The sequence below is a fragment of the Phoxinus phoxinus genome (assembly GCF_949152265.1).
Source record: "Phoxinus phoxinus genome assembly, chromosome: 18".
NCBI classification, from domain to species: Eukaryota; Metazoa; Chordata; class Actinopteri; order Cypriniformes; family Leuciscidae; genus Phoxinus; species Phoxinus phoxinus.
This window is the reverse complement of record NC_136893.1, coordinates 18,419,618-18,440,603: the sequence shown is the minus strand read 5'-3', so window position 1 is coordinate 18,440,603 and position 20,986 is coordinate 18,419,618. Positions and strand designations below refer to the sequence as shown.

General features: G+C 38.9%; 3 protein-coding genes across 5 annotated transcripts in view; 1 reads left to right on the top strand and 2 right to left on the bottom strand.

Moving 5' to 3' along the window:
- plagl2 (pleiomorphic adenoma gene-like 2) overlaps positions 1-7,256 on the top strand; it is a 46,514-nt gene extending 39,258 nt beyond the window's left edge. The window contains exons 2-4 of one of the 3 annotated variants that reach the window (XM_079587829.1): positions 63-207; positions 309-734; positions 2,071-7,256. In XM_079587829.1, coding sequence (XP_079443955.1) covers positions 427-734; positions 2,071-3,520 — 1,758 coding nt within the window. In that variant the 5' untranslated portion in view covers positions 63-207; positions 309-426 and the 3' untranslated portion in view covers positions 3,521-7,256. Of the gene's footprint in view, positions 1-62; positions 208-308; positions 735-868; positions 964-2,070 lie in introns of those variants that run through there. The other 2 variants (XM_079587830.1, XM_079587831.1) reach the window with 2 other exon arrangements.
- pofut1 (protein O-fucosyltransferase 1) overlaps positions 1-20,986 on the bottom strand; it is a 328,122-nt gene that overhangs the window by 55,838 nt on the left and 251,298 nt on the right. The gene's annotated exons all lie outside the window — the stretch shown is intronic.
- On the bottom strand, positions 7,964-20,982 carry tm9sf4 (transmembrane 9 superfamily protein member 4). The gene is made up of 19 exons (XM_079587828.1): positions 20,903-20,982; positions 20,729-20,815; positions 19,100-19,207; positions 18,698-18,797; positions 18,399-18,567; positions 17,434-17,578; positions 17,034-17,157; positions 15,801-15,919; positions 15,607-15,718; positions 15,453-15,523; positions 15,221-15,353; positions 14,660-14,741; positions 14,489-14,564; positions 14,296-14,379; positions 13,513-13,688; positions 13,357-13,420; positions 13,104-13,223; positions 12,528-12,617; positions 7,964-9,554 (listed from the first exon to the last, which is right to left on the bottom strand). Exons 2-19 carry the CDS (start codon positions 20,759-20,761, stop codon positions 9,405-9,407), a joined length of 1,956 nt encoding a protein of 651 aa, XP_079443954.1. The 5' UTR covers positions 20,762-20,815; positions 20,903-20,982; the 3' UTR covers positions 7,964-9,404.

Here is a 20,986-nt window from a genome sequence, read left to right as displayed (position 1 = left end):
GTTGTAAAGTATTACCCAAACACTAATCGATTACATATATCTTCTTTCTTATTTTATGATAGGGTGAAGATGATGATGAGCACTATTGTCACCTACTTGTCCCCAGTCATGGCAGGTGGGACTGGATGAGGGTGTGAAGGTAAACGAAAAAGACTGAAAAAGCACTTACAATTCTTTTGGGAGACAAGTTTTCAGCACATAAAAAGGGTAAGCTGTCTCCTTGAAATTGACATGCTTAAAACGAAAGAAAAAATCTGCTTCACCTTGTCGTGTTTGTTTATTTTTGTTTTTGGTCACATATTGTACAGGTAGCAGACACATTTAAGAGCCTGAATCCTTGAAAATACCACCGCAATATCGAACCAGAGCCTGGAAGGCAGGGCAGCCACGGCCGAGTTTCAATGGCAACGGCACCCTAGGGCTGCCATGGCAGCAGCTGCCGCCGATGCCCCGAACCACATTGCCACACTGACGCTGGAGGACGAAGATCGACGAGGCGCCACCAAAGTGTTTGGAGGTCCCGCTGCAGGGAGGACGGAAAGAGAGACAGAGAGCGAGAGAGAGCGGGAGAGGGAAGGGAGAGGCAGTGGGAACGAGTGTTTGGTGTGCGGTGCCCTCTTCAGCTCACAGGATAAGCTCCGGCTTCACGCGTTCTGTCACGCAGGAGAGAAACCTTTCCACTGTTCCCAGCCCCATTGTCCTAAGGCTTTCAGCTCCAAATATAAGCTCTTTAGGTAGGTGTTACTTGCATGTAAAGGCCCGATATACTTCAAGCGTAATCGTAGAACGAACAGATGTGACGTCATTTTGAACTAATTCTTTCTAAAACAATTTGTTTCAATGGTTTGAAATAGCTCGCCAGCATCAACTTTCTGGAAGACTTTACGCCGACTGTTAAACACCTTCAAACAGCCACTGGTCCGTGACGATTATATAATTTTCCGAGGTTGAGGTCAGACATAGGTGAAACCATCTCTCATCGCTGTCATTTTTGTTGTTTGTTGTGATATTAAAAGGATAGTGCGCAATACATATTTTTATACTCATCTAAATACTGCTACCTGCTTCATGACTAGTGTCGGGAAGCAGTATACCGTTGCTCAGGTATTTTTAAATTTTAACCTTCAATGAAAAAGAAATTAGTAAACTAGGGCCTTGTCTTATTATTGAGAGATAGATATGTGGGTCTGTGGCTCTACCATTGGAGAAAGTGTAATGGCCAACTTGGATCACGTATGCCTTGATAACCAATCACATTACAGTGTTGACGTCATTGAATTCCTGTCAGATTTGTGCAACACTCAATCACTGTTTGAGGAACCATAGAAATGAATGAGAAGTTCTGTCGCAAAATTGTCTGTGACTTCTCTTATAAAACAGCATTTTTTCTGTGTAAACTCAATTGTGTAATCAATCCAAAACAAATGTTTAATGACAAACAAGATTAGCCGGTCTTCTGTAATTCATTAAATGATAATCTGTTTTCCCACAAAAGCAGTTTATTCAGCGTAGTGAAGCCTCTCCTCCATTGACATCCATTAAAAACTACTTTTAATCTCCTTCCCTGCGCACCGCAGCTAAACTCTGCAGGACATCTGCAATCCAAGAGCAGGATTGGAGACCTTTGGTATAGTAGTTTATACTTAAGACTACTGGACTGGAGGACCAACTTCTTGCAGAGTTTAGCTCCAACCATGATTACAGGGGACTACAGATGAAAAATAGCCTTTTGGCTAATTCTGGCTTTTTTAACCATGTTTGTTCATGTGTTTTATTAAATTGCACTTTCCCCTTTTAAATAAACCAATAAATTAAACACACCTGAACAACCTACGGTCTTTAGGATTACTAGAACTTCCAGGCAGGTGTGTTGGATGAGTTTGGAGCTAAACTAGTCTGGAAGGTGGGCCTCCAGGAGAAATAGACACTCCTGCTTTAGAGGGTCCCCTGCAGTCTGACATAAACTCATGAACATGTTAAATACAACATTTGAGTTAGTTTAACAGAAATTTCCAATTTGCCTTTGTTCATCAGTCTTTAGCTAAAGTCTGTTTTTGTCTTCTTTTGTAGGCATATGGCCACACACTCCCCACAGAAGACTCACCAGTGCTCATTTTGTGAAAAGATGTTTCACCGCAAAGATCACCTGAAAAACCACCTGCAGACTCACGATCCCAACAAAGAGGCCTTTAAGTGCGAGGAGTGTGGCAAACACTATAACACAAAGCTGGGCTACAAGCGCCACATGGCTATGCACTCAGCCACAGCTGGTGATCTTACCTGTAAGGTGTGCTTGCAAAGCTACGAGAGCACACCTGCACTCTTGGAGCACCTCAAGAGCCACTCAGGCAAGTCTTCGGGTGGTGCCAAGGAGAAGAAACACCCCTGTGACCACTGTGATCGACGATTTTACACACGAAAGGATGTTCGCCGACACATGGTTGTACACACGGGACGCAAAGACTTCCTGTGCCAGTACTGTGCCCAACGTTTTGGGCGGAAGGACCATCTGACGCGACACGTCAAGAAGAGTCACTCGCAGGAGCTGCTGAAGATCAAGACGGAACCTCCGGATATGTTGGGTTTACTTGGGTCTGGTTCTCCACCTTGTGCTGTGAAAGAAGAAATAAGCCCTATGATGTGTAGCATGGGACCTACCAAGGACTCGATGATGGCAAAGCCTTTCCACGGTGCCACCCCTTTTCCCATGGGCATGTACAACCCTCATCATCTCCAGGCCATGTCCAATCCAGGTGTGGGCCACCATCACTCATTGGTTCCAGGGACTTTATCCACTGCCATGGGGATGGGCTGCCACATGGAACCTCCGTCATCACTGCACCACCATCACCCACATCATCATCACCATCACCACCCTCACCATCACCACCACTCCCCATCTTCACATCAGCAGCAGCCTTCCCTGCAGAACCAGCAACAGCAGCACCCTCAGCCACCGCCCAAGTACCAGCTCGGATCTACCTCATACTTGCTGGAGAAGCCCCTGAAGGTGGAGATGGAGAGTTTCCTGATGGATCTTCAGAGTGGACTCCCAGTTCCTCCGCCATCCTCAGCTTCGCCCAATAAGGAGGGTTTGGAACCTCCAGTGGGATTGTCGGATGACCTTTGCGGGGACCCCCTCATGTCCAAGAGCCCCGCTGTCATTGCTGAGTCTTTGTGTGCTGCTAACATGGACTTTTCTCATCTGCTGGGCTTTATTCCACTAAATCTGCAACCCTATAGCACCCCCATGAGTTCAGGAGGACTGGTAATGGGTTACTCCACCACCTCCACAGTTTCTTCTTCTTCCTCCTCGTCGTCAGCATCTTCGCATGCTGTCGAACCACACGCTGCCTCGGCCACAGGTGCAGTGCCTCTTACCTCTTTGCAACCTCAACCTCAGGAGCAACCAGGCTCCGGTGGGGGGCTCGGTCTTGGGCCTCTGCACCCACTCCCACCAGTGTTCAGTTCTAGCCTCAGTACGACCACTCTGCCTCGCTTTCACCAGGCCTTTCAATGAGGTCCCCACACCAGCCTGGCCAGTCACAGGGGCTCAGGGCAGAGGAGCGTTAGTGCTCCCCATTGGGGTATGGAAATAGAACACTTGAACACATAGAAGCCTTAACAAAAGCGCACAACAGCTTTTTAATGAGCCTGGAGGAAAACAAGCATATGAAATATCATGGAGCTTTTATTTAGGCTGTCTGGATTTTAGCTATGATTTTTTAAATACCCTTTTGAACCTCTCCCACCATCCCCTGTCCTACAATTTCGTAGTTAGACAGCAGCATCAGTAGGCCTTAAGGCATGGTACTGCATACTTTATAAAGTAATAATATTAGTAGAAAAAGGAAAAGATTAATGTAGAAAAGTTAATCTGTCTTTGAGACTCTGAAAGACTAGTTTGAAGTGAAATATAAATTTTGTTTTCTTTTCCAAATGTGAGACCTGACTCAAAGTCAGGTAATAGTTGCTTGCCCTTAAACTTAAACCGTCTTCTTGGCCAGGAGTGGAAGAATTAGTGAAGGAATGAAGGAGTGAAGTTGTTTTTTTTTTTTTTTTTTTATTCCGCAAATTTAAGATTCAACAACACTCAATCAAGTAATCATCATCAAATCTAAATTTCAAAAGCAGGTTAAAAATAATAATACTGTGTAAGTGATTAGATGAAAATATCATCTAAAAAATGTGTTCTTCCAGCTTTTTTTAATGTGTGTTAATACAAATGTTGGAATGGTCAGTAAGTAGTTTTTATGTGAGAGAACATATAAGGACTGAAAATAGAAAGGCAAAGAGGGTAAACACTGCACAATTTGTTCACTTGGTACAATGTGACCACTGACAGAGCTAAAGCAAAATTATTTTTACGTTAAATTCTTACACAGGTTTACAATTTTTCTCAAAAGAAGCACTTTGTTTACAGCAGAAGGCACTTGACCTCTTTGGGTTGCCAATGTCACCCACTGAAATCCCCTCCCTTTCCCCATTCAACCTCCACGCTTCCTGAAAAAGAGACACATTAGACTCATACAGACACAGAGTTCAAACAACCATCAATACTCAACAGCTATTTGAATCTCAAAATGGTTTTCCTCCTTCCAGCACTAATTTTAAGTCTCCGTGGCGCAACAGTATCTCACTTCCAGATCCTGACCTCCCGATCATATATATATTTTAAAAATTAAAGTATTTTAGGCAGGTTTTTATTTTAGAGAGAGACATACATTATGATAACCCTGGTATATGTGAATGGAAAAAAAGACAAAACAAAAACAAGAATATTTTTTTGCAGTGTACGAAGTACCACATCTGAAAAAATATATTATAATTGCTTCTTTTTCAGTATATTTTGTCATTTAGATAGTTGTATTAAAAATTGCTGATGGATTTAAAAAAAAAAATGTCTAGCAGGTTTACATAATTATGTATCTTGCATCATATTGAACAAAATGGATGAAGTATTAGCGTTTCCCTATAGCTTTTCCTGTTCCTTGTTTTTCCATGTGAGTCAAAGGAGATGAATAAGGTGGGATTTTACCTGCATATAATAGACTAATAGTGGCATAATCCAGTAGAATGGACTAGTCTTTAATCTTTAGAGCATGTACTAGAGGCCCATAATGTGATCCAGGTTTCAGTTTGCGTATTTTATTCTCAGTATTCGATCAGACCCGACTGATGCTGTCTATTGGTGTGTTTGGTTGTTAACCTCCGTAATAATTTGCACCATCACACTGAAATGTCTGAAACCGCAATTCCAGTTGCTGTAGGTTCATTTGAATATTACAAAAACAGGACTTCAGAGGGGTTGTCACATAATCTCTTCTAAGTTGCCATTTCCCAGCAAGTGGACTGCACAAGTTCTTACCAAATAATCATTCATTACCAATGGCCATGTGTGTAAAGAAACAGATGATCAACGTACCAGCAGTGAAAGCAGTGCCTGATACAAACAGATGTATTTCTCTCTCTCTCTATTCACCTCATCCCTTCGGGTAAATCTATTCTGTGTCCACATCTGTGTTTGTAGTGAATGTGAATATCTCACAAGCAGGAAAGACAGTAGACAGGTAAAAGGCGAAACTAAGACAAAACAATATTATGCTGCTCTGGAAACATTTGAAACTGCAAATGATCGTTTAGCCGAAAACATGCACAGTAGTACACGTGAACTGTTTGTCCGGTTTCTCCGTTTTTTTTTTCAGCTGCTTTGATTCGAATGAACATTTTATGAAAAGGGTCTGAAAAGAGACACAAAGAAGTCACCAGCCTGGTCTTTGACATTCAAAGCATGGGACATTTGATTGGGATATTGCCTAGTCGTTTTGTCATTATATTATTTTCTGTTTGTTGAAACAGGACCTCAAAACAGCACAACGCATCACCTCATTTATTTGTTTTTCATACCAAAAACCTGGGGAGAAGAAACTTGTTTTTTGCACAACTGACACAAGAGTACGTTTTTATACTGTAAGAATGATTTCTTAAAATAATTGTTTCATGACAAAGCCAAAAATATTAGGTTGTCCCTACGCTCTGCTCTATTTATAGGCATTAATGGACTTTTGGACACGATTTTACAATCTATAAATGTAATTATAAAGTTCAAAGGAATTTTAATCTTCCTTTAAAATTAATTGAACATTATGAATGTGCACAGATACATTTATAAACATTTTAATTTGAAGCTGTCAAAGCATTTATTTAAAATAAAAAAGTAATTTATTTTAAAGAAATAGGAGTAGATATGTTTAACAGGATAAAGCAAGGCTTTTGGCAATTTTTGAGTTTGTCCTCCCCGGGTTTTCTGTGAGCTGATCTGAATTCTAGCACTTTTAAACCTTTAAAAAGAGTATTTTTCAGCCTTGTATGTTTGTATGTTTTTAATTTTGTATTTGATCTTGTATGTGCCATTAGTTTGATGTGTAGAGTTTATTCATCTTTATGTAATTGTTGTTTTTCTCCTTTCTCCAAGAGTAACAGTATTTTAGATAGATTTTCACTAATATTAACCGCATTGGCCATTTTCCCCATGTTGTCTTGTCATACATTTGAGGAAGTCATGTAATGTTAAAACAGATTATGTTAGAGTAACATGCTTAGAATAATTCTCAGTGTCTGACAAAATCATCATCGTCACAAACCAACGAAAAAAACCTTTTCCAGCTCCATCTATGACTGAGGTGTTTTCAATCAACATTAATAATAACAAACTGGCAGGTTTGACTGGTGGGAAATTTCCTCCAGCTCTGCCCACCCCCCCAAAAAAGCACTTTTGGTTTAAATGAAGTTTTATGTAATAACTGCCTGGATAGATGGAGCTCAGCATCCGATCGTAGGTTTCTTTCTTTCTTCAAAATACCAGCAATATTCTGCAACAGAATTAGTCAGATTTTCCTCTTTTGTAGCAATGCACTTGTCCTTTATTCCCAAAATACTAGTTGGTTCCTAAAACAAAAATATTAAGGGAAATTATGAGGTAACCAAGCTAGGGCAAAACAAAACAAAATCTGACTTTTAGGAAAAGGAAAAATTATTCAATACAATGCTCTTCCGGCTTTTAGTGAGAAAATGGGTACGTCCGCAGAGGACAAAATCCACTTGTAGTTTGATATATTTTAGCTTAATGTAAGTCTTGCATTCCAAGCTTGTTATGTAACTTGTTTAGCAATATAGTCGTTTATTTTTTAGTACTTGCTTATTACCACGACTTCTGGAAAAAAAAAAGGTGAAAACTAAAAAAATGGAATATTCATCCTTACACTATTTTATATAACATGGAGATGATGATTGACAGGACGAATTGTACAAAAGAAATGCATAACAGAGATAAACAGTGCGCTTTTTTTGTTACACAGCTCACCTGCGGTCAGTTGCTGCATTGTAAAGTTGACAGATTTGTATATTGGTTGATCCAAAGAGATGACATTACAACAAACCTATTTACTTATTGTACAGTACATTGTACCATTTGACTTGTAATGTGTTATGTTAAAATGATTAAAAGACAAACCCACGGTTTCATATTTCTGGTGTCCTTTTTTAAGCGTGTGATTTCCTGTCTGCAGCGGTGGGAAAGGGTGCGAGAAGAAACGGGCTGGTTATGGCTGAAAACTGCCGTTCGCATACCAAGAAACCACACCACAGCGCACAAATGAAAAGACAAGAACGGCACAATTCCAAGTAATAAAAAAACTGAGATATAGCCAGGCTTAATTATAAAGCATATCTCAAACCTATACTTTTACATCTCAAAGAGTTGTTTTAGGCCCAAAATTCCCACCAACAATACATCATTTCTCATGTGAAAATGACTTAAATCTGGAGGAATTCGAGGTTTTACAGTCTTGTCTTGCATTCCAAGAACAGCTAGGACTCGGACTTCCTATGAACGGCTGAATTGGAGAAATGGTCATATGTAACATGCTTAGCGAACAATGTTCTCAACAAAAGCTGGAAGGTATTTCAAATGTCAACATATTGGCACTTTTATTGTTTTATACATTATAAATGGACATTCTTAGAGAAAGGGAAAGAAAAATTAACATGCTTCTGCCTAAAACAAAGACATAATGGGGACAAACAGCTCCACAAAAAAAACCCAACCTAAAATGCAACAATATAAAGCACCGTATTTACACCATTAACATACAGACCCATCGACCCCACGCAACAGGGAGAATAAAGTACTTCTGTAGAAAATATATTCTGTAGTCCTTGCATTTATTCATAAAGTCACCTGTGAATTCAGAATCCACCAAACCAAAAACTGACCAAAGCGTATGATGATGATGATGACGTTTGAAGACAACAAATGAAGGCAAGGAAATAAAGACCGGTCTATTTTGCTATAGTGTTTCAAACTACTGAATCTTGCAGCTGCTTCACTTTGGGTCAGAATTTGGGGGACCTAAAAAGTATAACCATTTAAAAATAAATCTAAAAAATAAAGCACCATGGATGCAAGCAAATATACTGCTACCTGCAGGGCATTGCACACGTGTGTTGATACCCTTGCATTTGGGGGTAAATCCACCAAGATACATCCGTTTGTGGCTACAGCAATAGTCCATAGGTGAAATACCACCATCAAGGCATGTGAAAAAGGTTTAAAAGAAAAAGTGGCATGACAAAAAATTAATTATTCTTTGTTGTGAAGTGGGAATATGCTTATAAACTGTATATTTAGAAATGGACCTGTTAAAATTAAATACCTAATTAATGTGAGACCATAAAAAGCAGACTTTTTTCAATGGCAAGGAACAAATGAACAGAAATAAAGTGATACTGCATCGTTATAAGAGTATTTTAGGTCTAATGACCAGCAAGCACAAGGAAACAAGGAAATCTACTTCTTTTTTTTAATGTCCTTGCATCATCATGTCTTTACATCCCATAATTCTATTCCATGCCAACACAATAACCACACATTCACACACACCTCAAGACAACAAGCATTCAAGAACTCAGATCTGAAACAAAGACATGGGAACAAGTTGAAATTAAATGTTATATTAAAAGGACACAAAGTTAATTTGTAAAATGATAATATGCAATTAACCCTCAATGTCTTCAAAAGGATGAGACCCAGCCCAAAAATCCAACATCCCCACCCAAACATAAAGAGAAATTCAATCGACACACTTTGGCCCATGTTGTGTGTGCAAAAGGATATACAGACATTAAAAATGGAACTGTTCATGTTGTTTCTCTACATCTTTGCTGAGGCAGAGAGCAGGACAGAAAGGTTTTGAAAACGGTGTACAAAACACATCGCTGTTCATTCCTCCAATCCATAGGGGGGCACTGCTGCGCCTCACGCCAGCAAATCACACACGTCAGTGCTTGCTTCACAAAACAGAAGAAAAAAAAAGAAAGAAAAAAAAAACCCTGAAATACATATTTCAGTCGATTTTGACTGCGGCGTAAATTTTCCGTATGAACACGTATGCGGCGTAGAAACCAATCGTTCCCGTTAGCAGCCAGAAAGACAAAACCATCAGGGTTGTGTAACCAAAATACAGCAGAGAGGGAATGAACTCCACAATGTCCAGCTGAGGGAGGAAGAAAGACAACCATGTAAATGCTGAGTACAACAAAACAATGAGATAAGTGTGCAATTGGAAACTAAAACAGACATCTCTCAATCTTCGACTTAATTTAACTAGAAAATGTCGACACCGGCTGCGTCCGAAATCACATACTCTCTTGAGTGGCACTTCACAACCGCTAAAACATTATGTTCTATATGGTATGAGTGTGTGTAGTATGAATTTAATCCGGATGTACAACATTCGCCATGCTGTCATTATCATGTGACCCACCAGTGTCAGTTACGTCGCTTCACTGCCATTCACAAATCCTCTCTCATGGCCTCATGGGATAGTAAAGTGCCCATCATAAGCAGGCAGAGTTGCCAGATTGGGACGGTGAGTTCCAGCCCAAAAGCTCACCAAAACCCACCCACTCCAAGAAAAAAGCACCCAAAATTTGACTACCAAAATAATGTGATATTTTATGGCCATGTCATTCAAAGTTGATAAGCACAATTTGTATCTCCTTAATACAAAAATAAATAAATACATTTCCCAGGAAAACGGATCAAAACGGCAATAATTAAGGAGAATTAGCAAATATGACTTTAAATGTCAAGGTGAACACTGTCAAAACGGCAATCAAGAAATTAACCGATGACTTTAGCCGATTGGCTAAAAGTGCGTGCACGGTGACGTCAACGCCAGCTGACTCTGCTGCATGGGCGTGTGTGTTGTAATGTCATGATGACTGATTTTATGGACTACATGTAGGGATGGGAATTGATAAGGATTTAACGATTCCGATTCCATTATCGATATTGCTTATCGATTCTCATTGGGTGAGGGAATAAGAACAAATTTGTTTGTTTGTATTAACTCGCTTTAATATCTGATCAGAAGACACAGCACAGAGCACATGTACACAAATCATGTGTAGCAACCTCAGAACAAACCTAAAAGTAGGTAAGCTACTTCTCAAAGGAAAGTCCAGGGACCTATAGCCGCAGTGTTTCTCAACCAGTATGCCATGGCACGCTAGTGTGTGCCTTGAAAGATTATCAAGAAGAGTGCCTTAGTGCCTTCGCATTCATTGGTCCAGACAAAAAAAAAAAAAACTGCCATTTATGTGCCATAAAAACGAAAAACAGACTGAAAACAGTCAAGGAAGAGCTTGTGCCTTTTGGAATATTAACAGTGCTCATTTGGATTCAACCTGAAACAAAACGTGTGTGCGCTAGTGAGCGAGAGTGTGTGCGCTAGTGAGTGAGCGAGAGTGTGTGCGCGCGTGTGTGTGTGTGTGAGTGAGCGCGAGATAGTGTGTCAGTGTGTGTGTGTGTGAGTGAGTGAGTGAGCGCGAGAGAGTGCGTGTGTGAGCGCGAGAGAGTGTGTGCGCTAGTGAGTGAGCGAGAGTGTATGCGTGAGCGCGAGATAGCGTGTGAGCGCTAGTGAGTGAGTGTATATGTGCACGCGCGTGTGTGTGAGTGAACATGTGTGCGTTTGTGTGAGTGAGTGAGTGAGCGCGAGTGTGTGTGTGTGCAGTGAGTGCGTATGTGTGCGAGTGAATTTGTGTGAGACGGCACGCGATGGCTGGTCGGAAAGCAACATGGCGTCCCGTTAAATGCCTCATTATACTTCTGCGTCAAACTTCTGCCTCTGCCATGTTTGCCGCGTTCTGAATCAAAACAACGCAGCGCGTGTGTGACGTCATGACACATTTGCAACGAGCGGAACCGATACGCGGAATCGATACGCAGGCATGCTAACGGTTCCAAGGAATCGATTCACTGGGCACCGGTTCTGAAGAAGAATCGGTTCTCGGTTCCCATCCCTAACTACATGCACACTTTAGTTTAGTCTTAACCAATTAGACTTTAAAATTTAGATGTTTGAAAACCGCCGAACTGACCCCAAACAGCCCAAATTTTGTCCACCCGCCCAAACCCTTTTTTACCCGCACAATCAAATTTAAAGCTGCAATCGGCAGGTCTGGCAGATTGAGTGGACTTAGCCTTTTTCTTTTCCTTGGTTGTTTTGGACCTCCTAGCTCTGGTTGTTAACCGAGGAATTGGAAGCTTGTTAGTAGATTTTCTCTCCGCCATCACGCTTCGCACATTCAACACACCTGTGAACTTCAGGCGTGTGCATGTGATATTGTAACGTGCGCGAGGGGGAAGGGGGGATCTGTGGCGTGTGCACGAACTGTGATTGACTGAACTGAAATCTCGCATACGGCAGCTTTAAAACCGCCCAATCTGGCAACACTGCATGAAGGCTTCAGAATCGAGCTGGAATAAGTAGGTCATCCGGGTACTTTTTGTGTACTCTTTTATGAGTACTGTGAATTCGGACATACTTCTGTCACATACTTTTTTTCCACCTAATATATAGTAGGGAAGTATGCGATTCAGAGGCAGCCACTGTATCCATCTCTCGTTTTTAGCTTTTGGACTCCAAACTATTTTAACATAAACAGTTCTCAAATTGCATTAGTGCTCCATTACTACAACAGACAGTCAGATTTTCAACTAAATTAAATAACTTTTCAAACAGGTCAGCTCAAACTATCTGCCCATCTACCATTGGTTGGATAATGAGGTAGCCCCACCCCTCAATACTACTGGTTGAGCAAAAAAGCTAAATACAAAATACAGTTAAATTGTATTTTGAACCTGTTCAGATAATATAAAAGTAAATAAGCCCCCAATTCATTTATTTATTACTCAATTGCATTATTCATAGACACAACTTTCATAAAATCCCCATAGTTTGTGTGTGTCCGTACGTACGATTGTGTGAAAAGAAAACAGAGCAGACTCAGTCTAAATACTGTGTACAGTGGGATTTAATCTATTCTACAGTTAATACCACTTTAAGCTTAAAATAATGTTGTAGATTCCCTCTGCCATTAAAAACTCTTAAGGTGCTAGATAGGAAAGACACTGCAGTAAATAAAAGAGGTCTACTGTAACAGGCTGAAGTAAAGATAGTTACCTTATTGACAAAATAGAAAACAGCATAGACTAGGACATAAAAGGCAGAACCTCCAGACACGAGAAACGTCCTCCACCACCATCGATAGTCCTGTAGGGGGAGGAGCCACAATGATTGACAGGCGTTTATTCAATGTCTACTCACAGTGAGTGAGCTCTGTTAAAGTTCTACTGGACTAAGTGTGGACACCATTGCCAGATGATTTAGCATGCATGGTGGCCATTCAAATGAAGTGACCTTTGCTTTTGTTATCATAACTCTTAATATTTGCCTATTTATCTTCTGTAGGGGTGAGTGTATTTGTGTGGACAGTGTGTCAAAGATTACAGACCTCAACCGGTACAACAGGAACACTAAATAAATGGCACAGAGCAGCACTTTGACACACAAGGTGGCCAAAATGTTCTCTAGACAAGTTCTTAGAGTGGATTTGTGGTAATGTAAGAATCACATCTGAACTGTATTACACCTGTGGTGCTTTGTTTAATGTATAACTGTACATAACAATAGGCACATATTTACTGCTAGAAGAACTAAACGCCTCAGTTCCCTTTTGTTCTAGGACCATACACCCACCTCTGCACAAAGCTGGAAGTACACCATCACGATGCTGATTTGAGAGCAGGAAACAACAAGAATTATGAAGACAAGGAACAGGAAGCCAAACAGGTAATAAAACTGGTTTTCCCAGATAGCCTATAAGAGAGTATAACACACCACAATGAGATGATATTCATAGACTTGCTGAAAAACATCAATACACAAGTACATTTAATATGTCGTACTGGATGTATGCACTTTTATAAGGTGTAGGTTTGGTTCAACTTACACTAAAGATGAAGAAAAGCTCGATAAACATGGCGCCGAACGGCAGGATTCCCGCCATCAGGATGCTAAAGGGAGAGAGCAATACAATCCCATTAAGCATGCACTGCTAATCAACTATTCACAGACTAACAAAGACAATACAAAGAGCGCCACCTACCCGACAAACTTGTTCATGTACCAGCGCTGCTCAGGGACCTGACGCGGGATCTGATTGGTACGAACTGGATTGTCATACGGTTGTTTCCGGAAACCGAAATAGTAGCCAAGGTACACGAGAGGCATAGAAATACCAAACCACATACACAACAGAGCCAGCATTGTAGTGAAAGGCACCTGAAATATGTGAAAACGAGATGGGAGTCAGTTTACAAGAACATTCAAGCAGAATAAGATGAAATAGTTGAAGGCAGCCATCGACTTCTATAGTAGAAAAAAAATACAATGGAAGTCAATGGATACTGTCAAATGCCTGGTAACCAGCAATCTTTAAAATATCTTCTTTTGTGTTCAACAGAAGAAAAACTCGTATAGGTTTGGAACATCTTGAGGGCGAGTACATTATTTTCATTATTGGGTTAACCATCCCTTTAAATCAGTCTAATGATTCCTTTACTGAGTGAATCCATCATCAATAGCAGTTACTAACATTAACTACAGTTTAATAGTTTGGAGGGTCAATATTCTTTTTTTTTAAAGAAATTAATACTTTTATTCAGCAAAGATGCATTAAATTGATTGAAAGTGACAGTTAAGACTTTACATTGTCACAAAAGATTTCTAATCTAAATAAATGCTGTTCTTTTGAACAATTCTACTCATTAAAGATCCAAGGGGAAAAACTGTATCGCGGCTTTCACAAAAATATTGAGCAGCACAACTGTTTTTAGCATTTATAATAAGAAATGTTTCTTGCGCAGCAAATCAGAATGAAGATACTTACAGCGCCAGAAGAGTGCTCTCCCCAGATGAAACAGTTCAAAACAAAACAGATGCTGAACACGGCAGCTGGGTACAGAGTTGCCGTCTAGAAGGACACACATACACAATGTCTTTTATTTCTTATTCTTCCAGCAGGTGTAATCTCCAAGCTCAATTATTTTGATGGAGCAAATGTTTCAAGAGTTTGTACTCACGCAGAAAGCCCCTTTCTTCCATCTGTGGCCTTTAAGAGTGCGGTAGAGTCTTCCTGCGAAGTATCCTCCGAACAAACTGCAGGACAAGACATGACGCCGACAGTTTGAATAGAGACGCATATGAAATTGCAAAATCTGATAGAGCACAAGTAGTTTTTATTGTGCATTTACCCCATGAACATGAAGAGGAAGCAGGCTGTTGTCATGAGAGCTCCTCGGCTGGATGGAGACAACATCCCCAGCATAGCCACAACTACAACACACACATACAGTTTCATTGTATTTAGAAATCACGCAACACATGTTTAATGAATTAACATACAACAAGAAAAGGATACATGATAGCACTTCATAAAAGAAATTCGAATTTTGTGGAAACCTGCCGTTTTGTGGAGTTGTATGGCCTAAGGTTGTGACAGTAACAAATGTTCAGTAGTCTGTACCAACACCAGTAAAATGTAGTGGTTCTCTGAACATATTTCTAAACTAAAAGTACTGAAGTAGTTTTAAAAAAATGTTCTGTCCGTTGGTTTTCGCGGTCAGTTTCCGATTCAATCGTGCAGTTAAATATGGTTGTCAATTCAGAAACTTCACGGTGTACTTAGCAGCATGAAGAGATTATGAATGGGTAATAAACAGAAAACAAGAGCCAATAACAACAATGGATGCAGAATCCATATGGCCTAGTCATTAGCAATCAGCTAAAACAAAACAAAAAAGCATAAAACTCACAGATAACAATGAGAATCATGCAGAAGAGCTGGATGCCAGATCCCAACACGGAGCTAAGTATCATGGGATACTGAGGTGGGCGGAACACATCACCATGGACGTTCTTCCAACCAGATTCCTCCATTGTGTCCTCCTATTAACAACAAAAAAAGAAGAAAGAAAGAACTGAAGTAACATTATACAAGAGATGGATATCAGAGGGCAAGCAACCAATCAAAAAATAGCATCTTACAATGTCATCTTCTCTGTTGTAGTTGGCAATGTCCTTCCTCAGCGTCCTGATGATGATCATACTCAGGATGCCTGCAGGCAAACACTTACTTAGATGCCATTGCATTCGAAAAGTGCTTGCAAATAAACATGACGAAGATGAATATCAGTCACACCTGACAGGAAGAACACCACGACTACAGAGTTGACGATGGAGAACCAGTGGATCTGCACGTCACTCATGGTGAGGTACGTGTCCCAGCGAGACGCCCATTTCACTTCACTCTCCTACAATGAAGAAGAGAGCAGCTGCTTATGAAACATGTAAAGCACAGGCAGATGTCTTGATGGAGGCGGCGACGCGTCTCACCTCCCAGCGCACAGAGTAAGTGAAGAGAATGCTGTTCTCTTTGGAGGGGTCGATCTCCTGAGGGACGGGGGCAACCGTTTCAGGTAATGTGCACGTGCCACGCTCATCTGCTTTTATATCTAGAACATATGAGAAGAATTAATTTAATGGTAGTAAACCATGAAAACATTTTATGTAATGGTGACAATGTTTTTAGATGTATACCGTACAATATTTTCAACATAATATACCATACATTTAATTAATAAATATTATTTTTAATTAAATTATTTAAATAAATATCTTAACACTTCAAAAGTTTCTTCTGCCCACAAATGCTGCACTTATTTGTTCAAAAATACAGGAAAAACAGTAACATTGAGAAATATTATTACAATTTAAAATACCTCTTTTCTATTTGAATATATTCTAAAATTTAATTTATTCCTGCGATTCCTCTGAATTTTCAGCATCATTACTCAAGTGTCACATGATCCTTCAGAAATCATTCTAATATGCTGATTTGCTGCTCAAGAAACATTTATTATTATCAATTTTAGGATTTAGTACATTCAAAAGAACAGCGTTTATTTGAAATAGAAATCTTATATAACATAACAAATGACTTTACTTTCACTTTATCAATTTATTTGTGTACTTGCTGAATAAAAGTTCTGACCCCAAACTTTTGAATGGTAGTGTAAAAATAGAAACAAAGAAAGAAGTAAACAAACGTGTGTATATACATTGTAGTGTGTATATATATATATATATATATATATATATATATATATATATATATATATATTGTAGTGACACAACTTTAATGAAGAACTGTGTAATCATAACTGAAATCTAAAAAAAGAAAAATCTAAAAGCTATTCTAAAGAAAAGCTGGTAGCAATTTACAATAAGGTCTCATTTGTTAACATTAGTTAACATAATGAGCTATATATTTGGTACAGTAATTATTCATCTTTGTTAACATTAGTTACAACTGATGTACAACTGTTCATTATTTGTTCATGTTAGTTCACAGTGCATTAACTGTTAACAAATACAACATTTGAATTGAATAATGTTTTATAAATGTTGAAATTAACATTAACTAAGATCAATAAATGCTGTAGAAGAATTGTTTATTGTTAGTTTATGTTAATGTTAACAAAGCAAACCTTATTGTAAAGTGTTACCAAAAAGCTTTTTTCTGTAGTTGGACCCATTTTAAATTTCACTGAATTACTAATGACTTACCTTCTAATTTGACGCTCTTTGGCATCACCTCGAAACGTACAACTCTGTAACTGTGTTCAGCATCATCCTCCACCTTTTCTTTGTGGTAGTACAGGATGAATGACAGATGGTTGTGCAAATAGAACTACATACAGAAGGAAACCAAACAGCATGTGTCAACCAATCATGAAAAAGAACAAATAATGACATCACCAAAAACAATAAGTTTTTTTTTTTTTTAAGAATCCAACAGCTATTTGTATCTATATTAAGTTGATAGACACAGTATTCTGTTATTGAAATCAATGTCAATAAATAAAAGATGATAAGTGGTTGAGGTAACAAAACTAATTGCTTACTGTCTACATATTTAAAATGGTATAAAATTGAGCTAACGGGAAAAGATGCTCTTCAGGCTTACCTTGTTATTTTCGGAAAAGCCGAGCCTGTAGCCATGCTCGAACTGAATATCCTTCAATGTGTCCTTCTTCTGTTCTTCTTCCGTTCCCTCCTCTTTGTTGGGATAAAGCTCCAGTCGTGTGGCCACAGGGAGGTTATCTGCAATGCTGTTCATATGCATGACCTATTAATCAAACTACTACTGACAGTTTTAACTTTACAGGATAGGTGAAATATGCATACTTAAGAAGATAAGGCATAAAATATATTTTTATTTTTCTATATTCAAAAGAAAGTTTGGCGTCTATAACCTTTTTTAATGTTTTTGAAAGAAGTCTCTTATGCTCACCAAGGCTGCATAATCAAAAATACCGTTAAAACTGCATTGAGAAATATTATTACACTTTAACCTATTGTAAAATGTAATTTATTCCTGTGATGTCAAAGCTGAATTTTCAGCATCATTACTCCAGTCTTTAGTGTCACTGTCACATGATCCTTCAGAAATCATTAAAATATGTAAATATGTTGAACTGCTGCACAAGAAATATTTCGTATTATTATCAATGTTGAAAACAGTTGTTCTGATTAATATTTCTTTGGAAACCTTGATAAAAAAAATATTTCAGGATTCTTTAATGAATAGGAAGTTTAAAAAAACGACGTTTATTTAATATAGAAATATTTGTAACAATGTAAAAGTATTTACTGTAATTTTCAATTACTTTGTACTTTATATTTGAATGGTAGTGTATGTATTTTTTTTGTAAATTACATTGTTCATGCAAATCACACTACCGGTAGTCTAAAAAAAAAATATTTACACAGAGACAAATTGTGCTGTGCATTTGAAATGTTACTTTTGAAAAGTAAAAAAAAAAACTTTGTATTGGGCCTCTTTCATGAAACATGAGCAGAAACAAATGGCAGACTAAGAAGAATGTTGTGCTTTCATAAATGCGGAATGTCAGTAGAGGAAAGACTCACAGGTGGATATAGTACTCTTCTTGGATGCGCTCGGCTAGCAGCTTGCTCTCCTCCACGGTGAGTTTAATGGGATCATCCGGCTTTTTACACAACACCTCACATTTCTTGTCCAGGTTCATGAGAACCGTGTAGAGCGTGTTTACGATACGGTCCCCTCGCAACACCTCACCTGGTCACATACCATCATCAAAATGAGAAGCATGTCACTGCAATAAGTCAACCTTCTAACTGCAAGTTTTCTGTCACCTAGCTATACTTAAAAACGTCAGGCGTGACACTGCAATGAAACGTCAACTTACCGAGGTTCTCTGCCTTGTAGATGATGTTATCAGGCTTACAGAAAGGAAGTGAATAGTACTCATAGGGCAGCTGGGTTCTGGAGCTTGTCAATTTCACAGCCTGGTAATTAAAAATAGGTATATGTTATAAACAAAGCACAAATCTAGTAACCTTTGGAGAAGGAATCTGTGGAATGAAGGATAATGATTGTGTCAAACACAGATGCATGGATCTAGATTGATAAGAGCTGGGCAGACATGTCTGAGGAAAACAGGTGGTCAATACATGAGTAAATGGCTCTAAAACTAGCAGTGTCTGTGTTCCTAGAGTAAAAAAAGAAAAACCGCAATGAACAGGAAAAATGATGTCAGAGTAAAAAAGTTTTTTTGGCAACTCAAATATAAAAGAAAATGAGGACTCACCTTTATTTCAACAGGGCTGTTCTGGTGGAAATTCATGGGCGCAACCCCTGGTACATAAAAGGGTGTTACTAAAGGCAGCGTGGACACCAGTAACAGTGTCCACATCTCCTACAAACACAAAAAAGAGACACAAAGTCAAACATGTTTAGTTACCTATAACCCCTGTTGCAAAAACAGCACACTGACAGTTAACTTGTTTACATGAAAATATACATCCACATGGAACCGTTACTAGGGTCAGTCAGTGCAGTGCTGAAGAAAAATCCATATTGTTGATCTCTGTTGTTCAATCAGATAATGAATGATTCATAAACCACCTCAACAGTTAAACAAGGTGAATCTGAAACAACCTCTAAACAATATTAGTACAACTGAATAAACAGTCCCACCTTTATCCAAATAAGCAATTTGAGATTGTTATTATCTATTACACAGTTAAAGTCCTCAAATTTAATTGAATATATAGATTGTTTCAACAGATAATGTGAGCTATGTGGAGTGGACGCGTAGTGAAAAGTTGCAGAGAAACAGAAGTAAAAACAGATGTTTTCTTCTGTATTGTTATGTGCTTCTCAATGAAAGATTTTCAAAAAAGACAACACTTTGTGTGGGGACTACTAATGCATCTATGCATTAGTAGTTGATCAGATTTTGAGATGTGGTCACTGCAGATGTAATCTAAGAAAGGGGCGGGGTTTAAGCAGACTAAACAATTGGAGAAGTCCTGCCTGAGTGCCTGCATCACCAGAGTAATCTGCAGTTTTCACCGGAAAGTCTAGTTATGACACTCTGATTAAAAGTACATTTTACAAGGTCTAAAAGAATCGTTCACATTACGACTAAGCAAAATCACTCTTCTTATTACAAAAGAAAACAATTTACACTCAAAAATCAATAACGTGTCCATTTATTTAGTTAATTTGTTTTTAGTTTTAGTTATTTACTTAAGTTGTCGTGTAATAAGCGGTAAAACGTGCCATCATTTTTGCGTCCTGATCACAATGTCGAGGTTATTTTACGATGACGACCCATTATATCTTACAATATTACATTCATAGTATCCTAAATCATCTTCTTAAGCCGAAACACCATTTAACTGTCCACAAGTGTCAACGAACAAAATCCCAAACAGTGTCATCCGGCAAGAGCAAAACATTAATCCATTATGGAGAGAATTGAGATAACAACTGTGATTTAATCATTTCATCACCATTATCATCATCATCATCACATTTGCTTTGATTGCGAGGCAGTGAATGCTAAAGCAGCGCAAACGCATTAGCCTGACTGACAGACTCAATCATGTGATGCTGTTTACCACGAAACACAGTCGCGTATGTTCGAGTAAAAAGAGCTGTCTGCTTCTTATGGCTTATGTGTTATATTAGATGAGGACATTAACTCTCACTCTTCGCAAACACTCGATAATTAGCTGCCTGCTACGTGTTTAGGCTAGCCGGCTGCTTTTCAATCGGCATCCACTGCACGAAAATTGCAAATCATATCATAAGGCACACTCACAAGAAGCAACACGAAACAGCATGGTTTAAAGCAATTCATCTCTCTCCGTGTGGAATTAACATTTTTGTGAATTAGAGAAACAGAAGAGATTTTAGCATAGGTACTCACCATCGCCGCCGCCATCTTGAATACACGTGTCATTGCGGACGTCACAGGAAGGATGTCAATGCGTCATCATGGCGCTGTCATTTCGCTCTCAAAGTTTACAAGGATATTGATTGACACAACAGGGAGGCAACATTTGAAAAAGTTTCAGGCTTTTAAAATGTAATTCATATTTACCGATATGCAGATTAAATTTCCTTGTTGTTTTATACACAGGCTTACACTGCGTAACAGACGTGTCCCGCATCTGGGCCGACTCAT

What these genes read in the sequence shown, in the direction of transcription:
- tm9sf4 (XM_079587828.1), bottom strand. Translation starts at nt 20,761, where the DNA reads ATGACACGTGTATTCAAGATGGCGGCGGCGATG. An exon ending in ACAGCCCTGTTGAAATAAAG is followed by an intron (nt 18,798 to 19,099) that starts GTGAGTCCTCAT and finishes TTTAATTACCAG; the next exon opens with GCTGTGAAATTGACAAGCTC. An exon ending in GGAAGAAAGGGGCTTTCTGC is followed by an intron (nt 14,380 to 14,488) that starts GTGAGTACAAAC and finishes GTGTCCTTCTAG; the next exon opens with ACGGCAACTCTGTACCCAGC.